The sequence below is a fragment of the Macadamia integrifolia genome, chromosome 4 (genome assembly GCF_013358625.1).
Source record: "Macadamia integrifolia cultivar HAES 741 chromosome 4, SCU_Mint_v3, whole genome shotgun sequence".
Lineage (NCBI taxonomy): Eukaryota > Viridiplantae > Streptophyta > Magnoliopsida > Proteales > Proteaceae > Macadamia > Macadamia integrifolia.
Window position 1 is genome coordinate 25,654,594 of NC_056560.1, and position 13,736 is coordinate 25,668,329.

A 13,736-nucleotide genomic window follows, 5' to 3' on the forward strand; every position below is an offset into this window, starting at 1 on the left:
CCCACTATCTTTGTTACATGTCTCGAACAATCTGAAAACCTTTCTCGGTTGTATATCCCAACTCAGAAAGGTGGTCTGGCTCCAGAAAAATTCCTTTTGCTTCCCACCCCCTCTTTCCAGTAGTAGATGGGGAGCGTTACAAGCTGTGTTAATAGCTTCTTTTCTTCTGATCCCAAGAAGAATCACAGGTGCCTAGCTCGATAGGATCTCCCACGTATTGAATTGATCACCTTCGTGGTCACGTAAGGATAAGGAAAGTGGGTAGATTCACTGGAACCTGCCCAAGCCCAAGATGAAGCTGAAAACACCTGATCTGGGTTGGGATATAGGCCTTGGGAATGGCTTGGGCTTACAAAGGAGAACCCAAGTTGGATTGTGTTTGTACGTCTAAACTCTAATACCGTGAAGAAGAGTGCCAACGCTGAAACGTTACAGGAATATATGACCGTCGATCTAGTCCCTCAATAATGTGGGCCCCACTGCTTTACGCTGTGGGTCCCATTATTTTTAACAGAAATGGAAAATCATGCTTCCCATTTCCTTGTCGCAACCCAGTTTCCACCCCCAGCCCTTTTTTTTTTTAACTAACTAACTGGTAATGTGACTTTGTGATTGGAGTCTATTATTATCATTACACTCCCACTCCTAATTTACCAAGTTGAAATTATGATTCTTTCACCTTGCCGTCGTTAAAGGAAGTTACTCTTTTGAGACAAGGAGAATAGCTCGATATAAATTTCACATTCAGTTTTAAAAGAAGGTAGTGTTTGAATCATAGTTTTAGTGCATGGTATCAGAATGGGTGTCGGCATGAATCAGGTATAGGCCAATAGCACGGATCAGTCTATGTACAACTGTTTGGCCCCTAGTTCTCAAAAATTGGGTTTTTTTACTAGTTTACCCCTGGTCAATACTGTATGGTCGATACAGGATCAACTAGCTATCAGTATTGGATTTGGCCGATATCAATTTAGATCACTAGATACAGCCAATCCATGTTAGATACATAAAACGATGGTCTAAATGACACTTCTGGGTGTATTTAAAACATGACACTTTTTTTTAATTATCCCTTTTTAATTTCAAAAGTTATTTAAGATAGGAGTATAAAAAGATTTCAAAAATAATTTGAATAGTTATCAAAAGATATTGTTATACACATTTTTTGAATACACTGAAATAATATCATTATTCTCAATAAAAAAAAATTATATGTCACATTGGAAGGATAAAAAACTTAAAGACATTTTGAGGGGTATTAATAAGAAAAGAATGTGTCTAGTAATTTATCAATTTTTAGAATAAGAATCGGGACAATTGAAAGGTGGCAAGTTCTAAATACATTAAGTAGAGGTGTCACTCAAATACTCCTATAAAATAATAATTGGAGCGAATATGTTGTCTCTAATATCAAGTCGAAAATTCAAATTTTATTCATTAGAGGTATTCGGATTGGAATAAATAATCAACTATAATAAATAAAAATTAACTCATTAATAATTATAATTTTGAAGGTCCTTTATGTTTTGTAGGTTTTTCTTTTTTTTCTTTTTTTAATAATAAAGTGGTTACATCTCTACTTTGTACCAACCTGGTCATCATTAAAATGGGGTTGGGTTTCATATATTCGAATTCAAGTTAAATGGGCCAAATCCCAAAATAAGGTCTGAATCCACCGACAGCCATAGCCACAAGTTCAGAAAAATATCACAGGAAGACCATTCAATTTTGGGGATGCAGCCTTCAGAAAGGTCAAGTCATATTGATTTTTATGGCCTTTGTAAGCCCTATTGAGTGTGAATCTTTCTAAGGTCATCCATCCATCAATGTCAACCATCCAAATGTTAGGTCATTGAAATTTTCTATTACTGACCACAATCAAAGAAGCAGAAACTAACTATTTGAACAAAAAAGCAATCCCCAACAACTTTGAGAATTATTTATAAAGATCCCTCCCTTAGCTTCCAATTTAATGTTTAACCGATACACGTAATTAAACTTATAAGGTGAAATAGTCTTTTCAGTAAGACACCACATACCAAAAGTAGTTTTTGAACCTTTTGATATGCCACATGTTTATTGGTCTTGGGAATGGCTTGTTGATCAACAACTAGTGGACATGGGAATACAATGCTTACACTTGGGAGTGTTTATTGTTCTGGAAAATTCAAAGAGTGGTCAAAGTTGAAAGGTCATTAAGAAGCATAGGTGTAGTATTAATGTTCAATGAGTGACACAATATCGGGTAGATATGTTATTTTATGGGAAAAGAAGAGGGACAAGTACAAGGATATGCTAACATATAACATATGCTACGTGTAAACATAGCTTGATAATACATTTTTTTTTCTCCTTTTTTTGGGGAGGGGGTTATGATGGATTTTTTCAAATGAAAGAGGCAAAGAAAAACCTCCACCCAAGAAGAATTATTATTATTCCAATAATAAAAGATCATTGTATTATCAAGACATTAATTTTGAGGAGAAGTTTTTTTCATTAAGCTGTGAGGTTCTTCGCCCAATTCTAAGGTTTACAAATCCATCTAGGTTTTAGAAATCCTAAAAATACACCCCATTCACTGTTGGTTTAGGAAAACTCGATCTTAAATTTTGTTTTATTTTAGTTTAAAATATGAAATATTTCATCTTCACGCCCAAAATGAAATACTTTTGCGGAAATCTTCCACGGAAAGCTTCAACAATTTTAAGCTATTTTGTTATGTGCCCATCTTGTTTACATGTATTTTGTTAGTGTGTTTAGAAAGTTCTTCTCTCTACTTGAGTGTTAGATGTTGAAATGGGTTAAGAAGGACAAAGAGAAATCCCAAACCTAACTTGGGAAACGAAAACCTCTACTTCTAAGCCTTTTTTTACTTTTAATATCTTAATTTTTCATATTATTTAAGAATTACAATATTTTAAAACATTATTGTTTCTATTATTTTTATGTAATAAGTTGTAAAAGACTAAAAATATAACAATGCAGGTTAATAATTAAATAAAAAGATAAAGAACACTATCTAATAATATTGCGTATACCCAAACGCATGAAGAAGTGGAGTCAGGCTATGAAAAAAAATTAATAAGCAAGGCGGTTTTGAATCTCTTGCATAGTCGTTGTCCTTCAACTTTATCCATTCTTGAACCCCCTAGAAGGAGTAGATTGCTAAATGGGAGTAGCTTTTGTTACATGAAAAATAATAATAATGAGTGGTTAAGCATGAACCTCATCAATAAATAATAAATAAAATCAATAAAAGTCAATAATAAAGACCATATAATAAAAATCCCATTCATTAAATTAATAGATTTATATATGGCTGATATGAAAGGAAAGTATTTTAAGTCAGCCAAAAAAAAATCTTTCCCATACCATGGTCCATATAATCCATATTCATTGGATTCTCTTTCTCTCACAACTTTAAACTGTAACCACAACCACCTACATGGCCCATCTCTCAAACTGTCAACCTTTTGTTCTATCCACTAAGTTATATTAAATTAACAATAATGATGATGATATTTAGCAACATGTATTAGTTTATGTTAAACAAGCAATTATATCAAACAAACACGCCAAAACAAAAGTGTGCAAGAATAAAACCGCATAGATATGCTAATCACACACACTTAGAAAAAGAAAAGTATCTGATACTTGTACAAGTGACCGATGTGGCCCGATTCATATTCTATCGGTATGGTTATTAGAATATTGTCATCAAGACAGAATATATGACGTGTAACTTCTATCAAACCAGGACAATCGATGAAGCAGTGAAACTTGAAGAGTGAGAACTACCGCAAAGTAATTGTTTTAAATACCTAGGTCAACCATTAACAATGAGGGAGAGAGATATAAAGGATGATATTTCCCACATAATTAAAGTAGGTTGGATGAAGTGGAGAGGTGCAACGGGAGTATTATGTGACAAATGCATGTATGTTAAGCGTAAAGAAAAATTCTACAGGATAGTGATAAGACAGATATGACATATAATGTGGAATGTGTAGTAAGAAGAGTAATGTAGACAAACTAGGCTTAACAAAGATAAGGGATGGTAAGGGGGATGTATAGTAAGAGAAGGGGAGATAAAATAAAAAATGATTATATATTTGTATTAGAACGATTTGGGGCTCGTACCGTTCTAGGACAAGCTCCCTGGAGCCGTTTGAGTTGGTATGTTCATATCCAATGGAGACCCATTGACGCACCAGTAAAGAAGAATTACCAGATTCAAATAGAATGAGGTAAAAGAAGAAAATGCAGACCTAAAATGACTATAGAAGAACTTATAAAGAAATATATGCAGAAGTTAGAGCTCAACCCGAGTATGACAGTGGTTAAAGTTCTTTGGAAGACAAATACCCATTGTACCCGACCCTTTTTAAGGGATATTCCCCAGATATTGCTTTGACTTTTGTATTTTACCTCTTTTTACTTCTTTTATTTCTTTATTTTTCTTTTATTATCTTCTACTATATTTTCTTTTCATAACTTGGACCCATATAACTAACCTCATTTAGTTGGGATAAGATTATGATCATTCTTGGTCACCATTACTAATACCTGTAATTTTAATCAACCATGTAAAATGGTATGGGGGTAGGGGCAACTCAACTCAAGAAATACAGCCTAACCAACATGGTTTTTAATCGGCTTAATCCTTCGTTGATACTTTTACTCCGATACGTTATCAAGATCGATGACTCATTAAACCTAAAATGACCTAATCCAAATAGAAAAATCCCAATTCATTAGAACTTTTGATACAATTAAATAGATTACCACAAGGACATCACGTTATTATACAAGCCCAAACTAGGTGATTGAATAAATTATCCTCTGTTGGTAAAATGGTTAAGAGATATCAACCATTACATGATTCCATTTCTTGGATGATACCATATCACTTGATTCACATGTATGAAAGGTATTAATGTTAAAAATAATAATAATAATAATAAATAAATAAATCATTTAATAGTAATCAATGATATTTCTATCTGATCAAGACCGATTCAGATCTAAATGGATATCGGTCCTATCCAATCTCAAGACCGATTTCAATATCTTAAACCATGGTTGCCGGTCAAGGCTCCTTTCCCCTTCCTCAAATTCTGATTCATATCTCAAATAAAGCTAACCAATTGAAGATTGTGGTCCAATCACCAATCATGACCCCACTTGATCTGAAGAGATTCCAAGAAGACCCAAATAGCCAATAAAACAATTTAAATTGATTTACTTCCCATTCCTACATTTAGATATCAATACACCAATAATCCTTTCCTCCCATTAAAAAAAAAAAAGTAATAAAATTAAAACAAGAACCATAATCCATACAATACCCTAAAAGAAAATTCAGATCAGTGACTAAATCCACCTAAAATCCACACCACCAAAGTCAGCAAAACTGGGAAATTAATTAAAAAAAAAAAAAAAATTTCCTAATGTGTATCATCATCAATCATGCCTTTGTTCTTCCATGGTTGTTTCTTGCAATTTCAAAGACTCAATTGGAGCATTCAGCCCAACCTTCTTCTTGATCAATCTGAGTCTCTTTGATCTTCAGAACACGAGCAAGCTTCGACTCTGCAAATAAGATCAGTTTAGCTGGAACACCTGAGATCTGCTCAAGCTTCTTGAGATTCTCACATGTTGAAGCTGGTTTCCCTTCACAAAGCTTCCATGAGAACCAAAGGGCTGAAGCCAGAGAAACCCGGAAAGGCAAAACCATCAATTTTCTCAAGCACACACCGAAAGCGTGGGTGGCGAGCGGCACGTAACAGTTTATCTTTAGATCCAGTTTCCTGCACCAATTTACCAAAATACCCTCCGCCTTCAGGTCGACGTTCGTCGGAGTACTTGATTTTACGGCCTTCACCTTCTTCGATTTCGCCGGAAAACAAGAATCGTCACCGGAAACCTCCGACAGAGAACCAAAACACACGATCTTCTCCGGTCGACTACGATCGAGATGGATTTTCTTCGGTACATGAGCAGCGAAAGATTCCGCGCTAGAGAGACAAGCAGAAGAAGCAGATGATATCGAAGAATCAGAATCACAATCATCATCCTCCGGCACCGAAGTACACAACCGGCAAATCGAACGTACCGGTCGGAATCCGACACCGGAGATGTGATTTCCGTCGAAAGCTTTGCATTTAGAACAAACAGTCCGACGAACATGTCGACCTACCAAAAAATTAGCTCCGTGAACCCTAGCGTCACAATCCCAACACAGAAAAGCCGAATCGGAGGAACAGTAAACCGAAGCTTCTCCATCACAAAGCTCGCAAACCCTCGTTTTCATCTCCAGAACAATCGTAAAACAATCCGTAAAGATCGCGAGGGGAGCAGAAGATTTTGGATTTTTGGATTCGAGAGGAGATCTTAAGAAAGAAGAAAGAAAGAGAGAGATTTGGGGCGAGAGAAGCGGTTTCTAGAGAGAGAAAGAAAAATAGTTTTTAAGAAATTTGAAAGGTTTCGGCAGGTTTATAAGCTATACAATACGCTGTGCCTCTCCTTCTGCGACGCCCTTCCTTGTCCACATAAACCTCATTTCTCTCGAACTTCTCAAATTATAAAAACTATTTTTGTCTATTTCTAAGGGGAAAAAGACGAAAATGCATGGGCTTTTTCGTAATTTTAATCAGATTTTGTATTTTAAAGTTGATGTAGAAAATATCTTCTTCACCAACTGGTATCGTGGGGCCCACAATAAAATTCTTTCATTCTTCTTTTTCCTTCTTTCTATGGGCAGGAAGAGGAGTCTTATAAGGGACACTAATGAGGACAAATTACACGTGGCGGAATTTGAAGAGGTTGGAGATGGGTACGTGTCAATAAATAATACCAGGCGTTTTTTTCTTTCCTTTTTTGGCGAAAATGCCCCTTTGGGCGAAGTGGGTGTGTTACTTTCCAAATTATGACATGATCCACTCACTACGTGACACGTTTGACTTGAAGGGTAATTTGGGAAAATAAGATGTGAAAAGGACTTCCATGGTGAACTGAACCTCTGCATGTCTCGCTCCCAATTACTTTGTAATAATCATTGATGAAATAGACAATCAGCCCATGAGCCATCAGCTTAAATGACAAAAATGCCATCTGGTTTAGTGTAAAATTTGCTCAATATTAAGGTTTTGGGTGGTTCTAGTCCACGGATCTGGAATCGGTCTTCTTTGAAGACCGATACAATATATATATATAGATCGGCATGGATATCGAACATTTGTGCCCCTATTTTTTATTTTTTTTTAAGAATTTGGGTTTTTGACTCTTTTACCCTTGGTCTGGATGTTCATTGATACAAGATCGACATTGTATCAAACTCAATGATTGGCGATATCTATCACGGTTTGAGAAGATGAAATCGAGGTCGGAATCTATGAAGGTCTTGACTATGCATCGTTTGATAAAGTTTTTGCTGTTTCTGTATCTAGAAACAGTAGAAACTACTTTTCACATTTTCGAAAATAAAAACAAATTTTTTGGTATTTGATAAACAAAAACATTTTCTCAAAACGTTTTTTATAGACATAATACAACTAAAAAACCCAATAGTATCATCAGATGCCCAAAAAGGAGAGAGGGTTTGTTTGCCTCTTTTTATATTTAAATAATTGAAAGATTTATCGGGCACAATAGCTTTCTTTTTCTTTCCTCTCAAATTCTTTTCTAGAAATGATGTTAAAATTATAAATGGAGATAAATTTTGATTTATGTTTCTAGAAACGGATGAAACAAAACAATTTCATCAAACACTTTTTAGACTATTTCTTCATTTATAGGAACAAGAAAACATAGAAATGACAAAAACATAATGTTGTCAAACGGTGAGGTTTTAAAACTTGAAATCAATCATAGGATCGATCAAAACTAATACCATTCTACAATTTAAAGATCGATCAAGTCACTCAATGCTCAGCACACTGATGCAACTAATGCAAATGTCTTTCACACGACCCGAAATGGGAACAAATGATTTTTACAATGGCATTTAACTGACTCCGATAAACTTATTAGCTTTTGGGAAGCGTAAAGGGTACAAGCGCTTGGTTGGATCGTGGTGTTCTGCAGATAGCAAAACAAGGAACAATAGGGATGAGAGAAACAAAGGATTTTGATCCTCTAGTAGCACCCAAATTATTCGACAAGAAACAACGGAGTGCCGTTGGGTCCCACATTGGAGTGGGGACTGACGTGGCATAATCTACACCGACAGAAGTTCTAATGGGTGAAAAATATCCGCTTTCAATCACGACCACACAATACCCACAATACCCACAAGCCATCGCCGCGATGTCCACAAAAAAAAATCCAAATCCAAAGGTGGATCCACGGGTCCCAATGTGCCATGTGGCACTAGAACGTCATTTTCAAATTAAGCGGATGTGAGAAAGCCACGTGGAACCAACGGTAGTTAAGCACAAGTGTTGAGTGAGGTTGGGGAATGATTTGCTGATGTGGTGTCACCCTTTTATGGGAAAGAGGTGAATGGCGGGAAATGAAAGACTAAAATTCACTAGTTTCCTAAAATAACCTTCTGGCATTCATTGCATCTTTAATAGAGTCACGAGTTTGGAATTTCATGGAAGAAGGCCATTCTTGTAAATGAAAAAAAAAAATAAAAGGGCGTGAGACATGAATGTCACCAGTGTACGGTAAATTAGCGGGCCGCATCTAATGAGGATCATGGTTCTACATTTGGCCAATATCGTATCGATCAGGCCGTAAGGACGAGGGGTGAAAAAGTCAAGAAAATCATTTTTTAAGATAACGCCACGGTATTTCTGTTTAGAAATTTATTTTCTACAATTATTCCCTCCAGTGATTGTGATCGTGCGGTGAGTATCGAATGGTCAAGAGGACTTTGGTGCGTGTGCTTGGATGGTCTTGACCATTCAATGCTTATCGCACTGCCACACTCATTGCAGAGGATAATCGTCCTATTCTGTTCAAGTAATTTAATACTGATTTATTTTAATATTATAATAATTTTAAGGATGATCAATATTCGTTATGATACCACACTTTAAAACTATGATAAGGCATATGAACATAGAAAAGACATGGAAGTCATTTTAAAAAGTGAATACTATCTTATGGTATATTGGTAGGATGCTTAACTCTTTTTTTTATAAAATATCTACTTATAATTTATTAAGATATCCATTCTCATTTTTTATTTTTATTTTTTTGACGAAACCACCCTTCTTATGTTTGAGGCGGTGCAGCCCGAAACGTCAGAGGGGGTGGGGCCGTGGCGGGGCCGGCGCCGCGGCGTGTGCTAGGTGTTCGTTAAGGGCTCTAAGACCTAAGGGGAGTGGATCGTGTGGGGCCACTCGTTAGGGAAGGAAGACTCGCAAGTCTCCACTTCCACATATGAGATTACAAGCTTTTCAAATGAATACATTTTGCATTTCCCACAGCCATAGATTCATATTATAAAAAATTGCTGTCATGTAAAATTCTTTCATTGTTTTTCTTTGGCGAAATTTCATGCTATGTACACCGCATCCCTAGTTTGACATTTCTTTTACTTGATTCCTTTAAGGGAAAGGGATAGTTATGCCGCCGATACCAAATATGCTAGCGGATAACATCAATAGAAACACATGATGAAGTATCATTCAGGAAGGATATGAGGGTCATTTCAAAAAAAGGGAAGAGAGAAATAGACACAATGGATGCTAGCATACTTGATATCGACGGTATACCCAATATTTTCCCTTCTTTTAATTTATTGAAAAAAAAAAGAAAATTGTCTGACTGCATAGTTCACAAGATAAGAGTATGTGAAACTACCACCTCAGACAGCATATATCTAGGGTTTTCTTAAGAAGTGCCTTCAAATTGTAAGTAATGGATGACATATCCATCAACTTGATTCGGGTAAGCCTTGTGGTGTCTTGCCAATATGATATGTATCAATCACAACTGATTTTATGAAGTATTAAAAAAAAAACTTAGTCGGCCTGAGGTTCACTAGAGCCCAGAAGCTCCCGGCTCTCAGGTGGCGCGGGGGTCATGTACGAGCCCAAGAGGGATTTAGTCGGCCTAAAGTTGGATATCCCTCATTTCTACAAAAAAAAAAAAAAACTTAGAAATTTTAAGGCCTATGAGATATTGCATCAGCATACATGGATGGTTAAAGAATATAAAGATATATGGACATATATGGATGTATTTGATTGAATTTTAGTTTGTGTTGGAAACGTATCCATCAAATCAATATTTGTGTGGGTTAAATAAATTAATTTGTATAATTTAATAATGGGCTTTGATACTTCTTCAAGTTTAACCTAAAATGGTATACAATTGAAGATGAGATTGGACATCCCATTCGTGTAATCGTCACATTGTGTGTATATAAGAATGAATATTCTATGGCACAAATATGAGTGTACATACAGTGTCTACATTGAATCGGATTATATTAAATTTCAAATGTTCATTATTATCAGTTATTAGGAACGGAATTCTCGTTGGTAGTGTACGATCAATCCCTTGACTTAATAGGTCCTTATCGTAATGTGAGTTATGACGTATAAATAATTGGTGTCTCCTTGATTATATATCGGTGTACTTGATTCACAATGTTTTTATCGTATTCAAAAGAGATGATCAACATTGAATCTGTTGTCCTAATCGAGAGAAGGATCCGGCTCCTCTTCATGGAGCCTAGGGACTAGGGAGCCATCCCATGGTTGGGAGGACTCAAACACACATCACCAAACCACCCCAACCTAGGTTTTTGACCCCGGGATTCAAGAAATTTTGGTAAATTGTTTACAAAGTTTTAAATTTTAATATTTATTTTTACAAATATTTTTGGGAAATGTTTTAATGGTCCAATCAGAATTATAGAACCTTGGAGATTGTGTTGTCAGTAGAATAGGTTATAAGAAAAAATTTATGCATGCTCTATAGTCTATTATGCGATATTTATTGTATTTATGAAGAGAACGATGTATGATTACCTACTTAAATTTGGAGATTTTTGTTGCATCTACTTAGCAGTGTATATTTTGAAAATACTATAATGAGATGTGGTATCTGACTTACTGTAGCAAAAACAAACGCATTTAAAAATTCATTCCTATTTTTTATCGCTTTAAACATATTTTGCCATTTGTTTCACAACAATATAGAAAAAACGGTAAATGGCTAGCAATCCGCTTAAATGCATTTAAAACATGTTTCCCTTCTTCTTCTTCTTCTTTTTTTTCTTCTTTTTTTTTTTTAATTCTTTCACCGATGTAAAGCTGACTCGAAATGCCACGTTTCTCATGATATCACCTTAAACTTAGATTCATTGCATGGACTTCAAAATTAAACAATAACTGATGCATTTGCTAAAGGGTTTCTAAAGCGATGACTCCCAACTCCAATTCAACATAAACACTCTGGAAGTGTGTTGGTTATATTGACAATAATGAACAACACCATAATCAAGCCACATTGCTTAACAGGAATATGAGCATGTTTTTTATTGTTATGATGTATGAATTTGGATTTGATGTTGTATGATATATTTTGGATAATATTATGATATGTCTTGAAACTTATAGTGGTTTGTCAAATTTTGTGTGAATGTTTGATGTTATAGTTTTTTTAAACATTGGCTGGAAGTATTCAGGGGATTATCTTTCAATTTATATGAGTACATTTTCTTTTTCTTAACTAGGAGTTTTAATCATTTTTGAAAAGGTTTAGTTATCTGAAATACACCAAGGTATAGATACAAAAACTATCACCCTAAAGGACCCTCACAAGACTCTCGCAAGACTGGTAGTATCATCAGTAACCATTTTACCCCCTAAGGCTCTCTTTGGTATGATTTCTATTTGTATTTATGAACTATTTTTTAGAAATTATTTGTGGCAATAAATTATGGACCACAAATAGTATTTGTTTGGTTACTATTTATAAAATAGATTATATGATGAGAAAATAGGTTTCAGTTTTCACCTTCAACTTTGAGCTTCGAGCTAAAGAGATGATAGGATTTGGGGTTTTTTTTTTTTGGAAAAGTATAAAACATACTCAAGTTACCTATTTACCATTGATTTTGAATAGTTTAACACACGTGCTCATTTAAGGTAGCAAAAATCAACATAATGATTTGTTGCCACAAATCACAAATAGCTTGAGAGTAATTTGTGATTTGTGATTTATGATTTATTCTAAATAGAAATAATTGAGATAAATTATACCAAACACTTGTAAAAATAGAAACAAGTCAAATAAATACAAATAGAAATCAAACCAAAGAGAGCCTAAGAGAATTAGAAAAGTATATTTCATCATAATTTATTTGAGTCTAGCCCATTGGTGCAAGGCAACATCATTTCACTATCAATTCATGCAAAAACAATTTGTGAGCTCCCCACTTTGAATGCAATTTTGACTAATGTTCACGATATGACTAATATCCGATATTTCCATCATTGGATAGTACTCAGAAAGACCCAAGAAAATCCAACCATTGGATTAAGAGATATTGTGCTCGAAAATCAGCGTAAAACGTGCTAAGTCATAGAAATAGGCCACAATCAGAATTCGCCAGTGAGTATGAGCTAAGGTAACCTTACTCCGACTTGCAACTTCAGGGTCATCTAGGCTCTTAAATAGGTCAGCACATAAACTCCAGAACCATACGGAAAGGTTTCAAAATTCAAAAAGGCCATTCTCTTTAATTTGTTCCAATGCCAAAGGTATGCAAAGGTATGCAAAGGTAGTCTGTGGTAAATATGGTACAGGATAAAGTGGAAGCTTCAAAGAAAATTAAATTCCATAAGGGGTTGGTTTGGAATGTGTGGTAGGTGTGCAAACAGGAGAGGAGAGGCTGTGGTGCTTAGGTAATGAGTGATAGGTAGAGAATGGTTAGAAAGGTTTGGCATGTTCTTTACTCCATTGGTTGAAGAGGGTAAAAATTTGGTGAGGGTTCTGTTGAGGTAGTTATAATATTTATGGGAAATGTCTCCCTGAACATGAGGCGTAGGAAATGTTCGTTCACATTTGACTTCCAAGGAGGAAAAGTACTCAGTAGAAAAAAATAGCCCTACACCTGGATATATGGGGTAAAATGATCAATCCATGCCCCCATGAAGAGAAAAATAACTTTTCTATGAATATTTTCCCCTAGTCTCCCATTAGCCCTCATGCATGTGCAGGAATTATATTATCTTTTATAATTTTTCTCTCCACTAAAGAAAAGTTAAAAAATCCAAATGTTGTAGACATAAGAGAACCCTTTTCCTTTTTTTAATATGGGGAAGGATTCTTTAAGCCACTAGGGTATCTTACATAGTACATACCCTCATAGTTGAGTGAGGTTTCATTGAAATAGCGTTCTTAAGAAAAAAATAAATAAAATAATTCTTTATGAAAAGGAATATGAAGCACCAGCAGCTCAGAGATTTTTTTTTCCCAAGGCATAGTGCATGATGCCCTGCCACTGCATGTGCCATGGCCTAACAAGGGTCATAATGTACAGATCTTATCCACGCAGAGACGCTATTTTCCAACTCGTACCTATGACTATCAAGTCACAATGGAACAACCTTACCATTATGTCACTATCAAGTCACAATGGAACAACCTTACCATTATGTCAAAATCCGCCCGATTAATTGCTGAGTGAATGAGAATTAGTTTTAAAAACAGTTCTTTTTTTTTTTTTTTTTTTGACTTCATCTCGATTCAAACTGACTGTATTCAGCTTT

The 13,736-nt window shown here is 35.2% G+C and overlaps 1 protein-coding gene across 1 annotated transcript; it reads right to left on the minus strand.

Annotated features, from left to right (window-relative positions):
• Window positions 1-5,215: 5,215 nt before the first annotated feature.
• LOC122075832 (B-box zinc finger protein 32) lies at window positions 5,216-6,561 on the minus strand. The gene has a single exon (XM_042641001.1). It carries the CDS (start codon window positions 6,311-6,313, stop codon window positions 5,513-5,515), a length of 801 nt encoding a protein of 266 aa, XP_042496935.1. The 5' UTR covers window positions 6,314-6,561; the 3' UTR covers window positions 5,216-5,512.
• Between the last annotated feature and the right edge of the window lie 7,175 nt (window positions 6,562-13,736).

Excerpts from the sequence above, each read along its gene's own strand:
- LOC122075832 (XM_042641001.1), bottom strand. The coding sequence starts at position 6,313 with ATGAAAACGAGGGTTTGCGAGCTTTGTGATGGAGAAGCTTCGGTTTAC.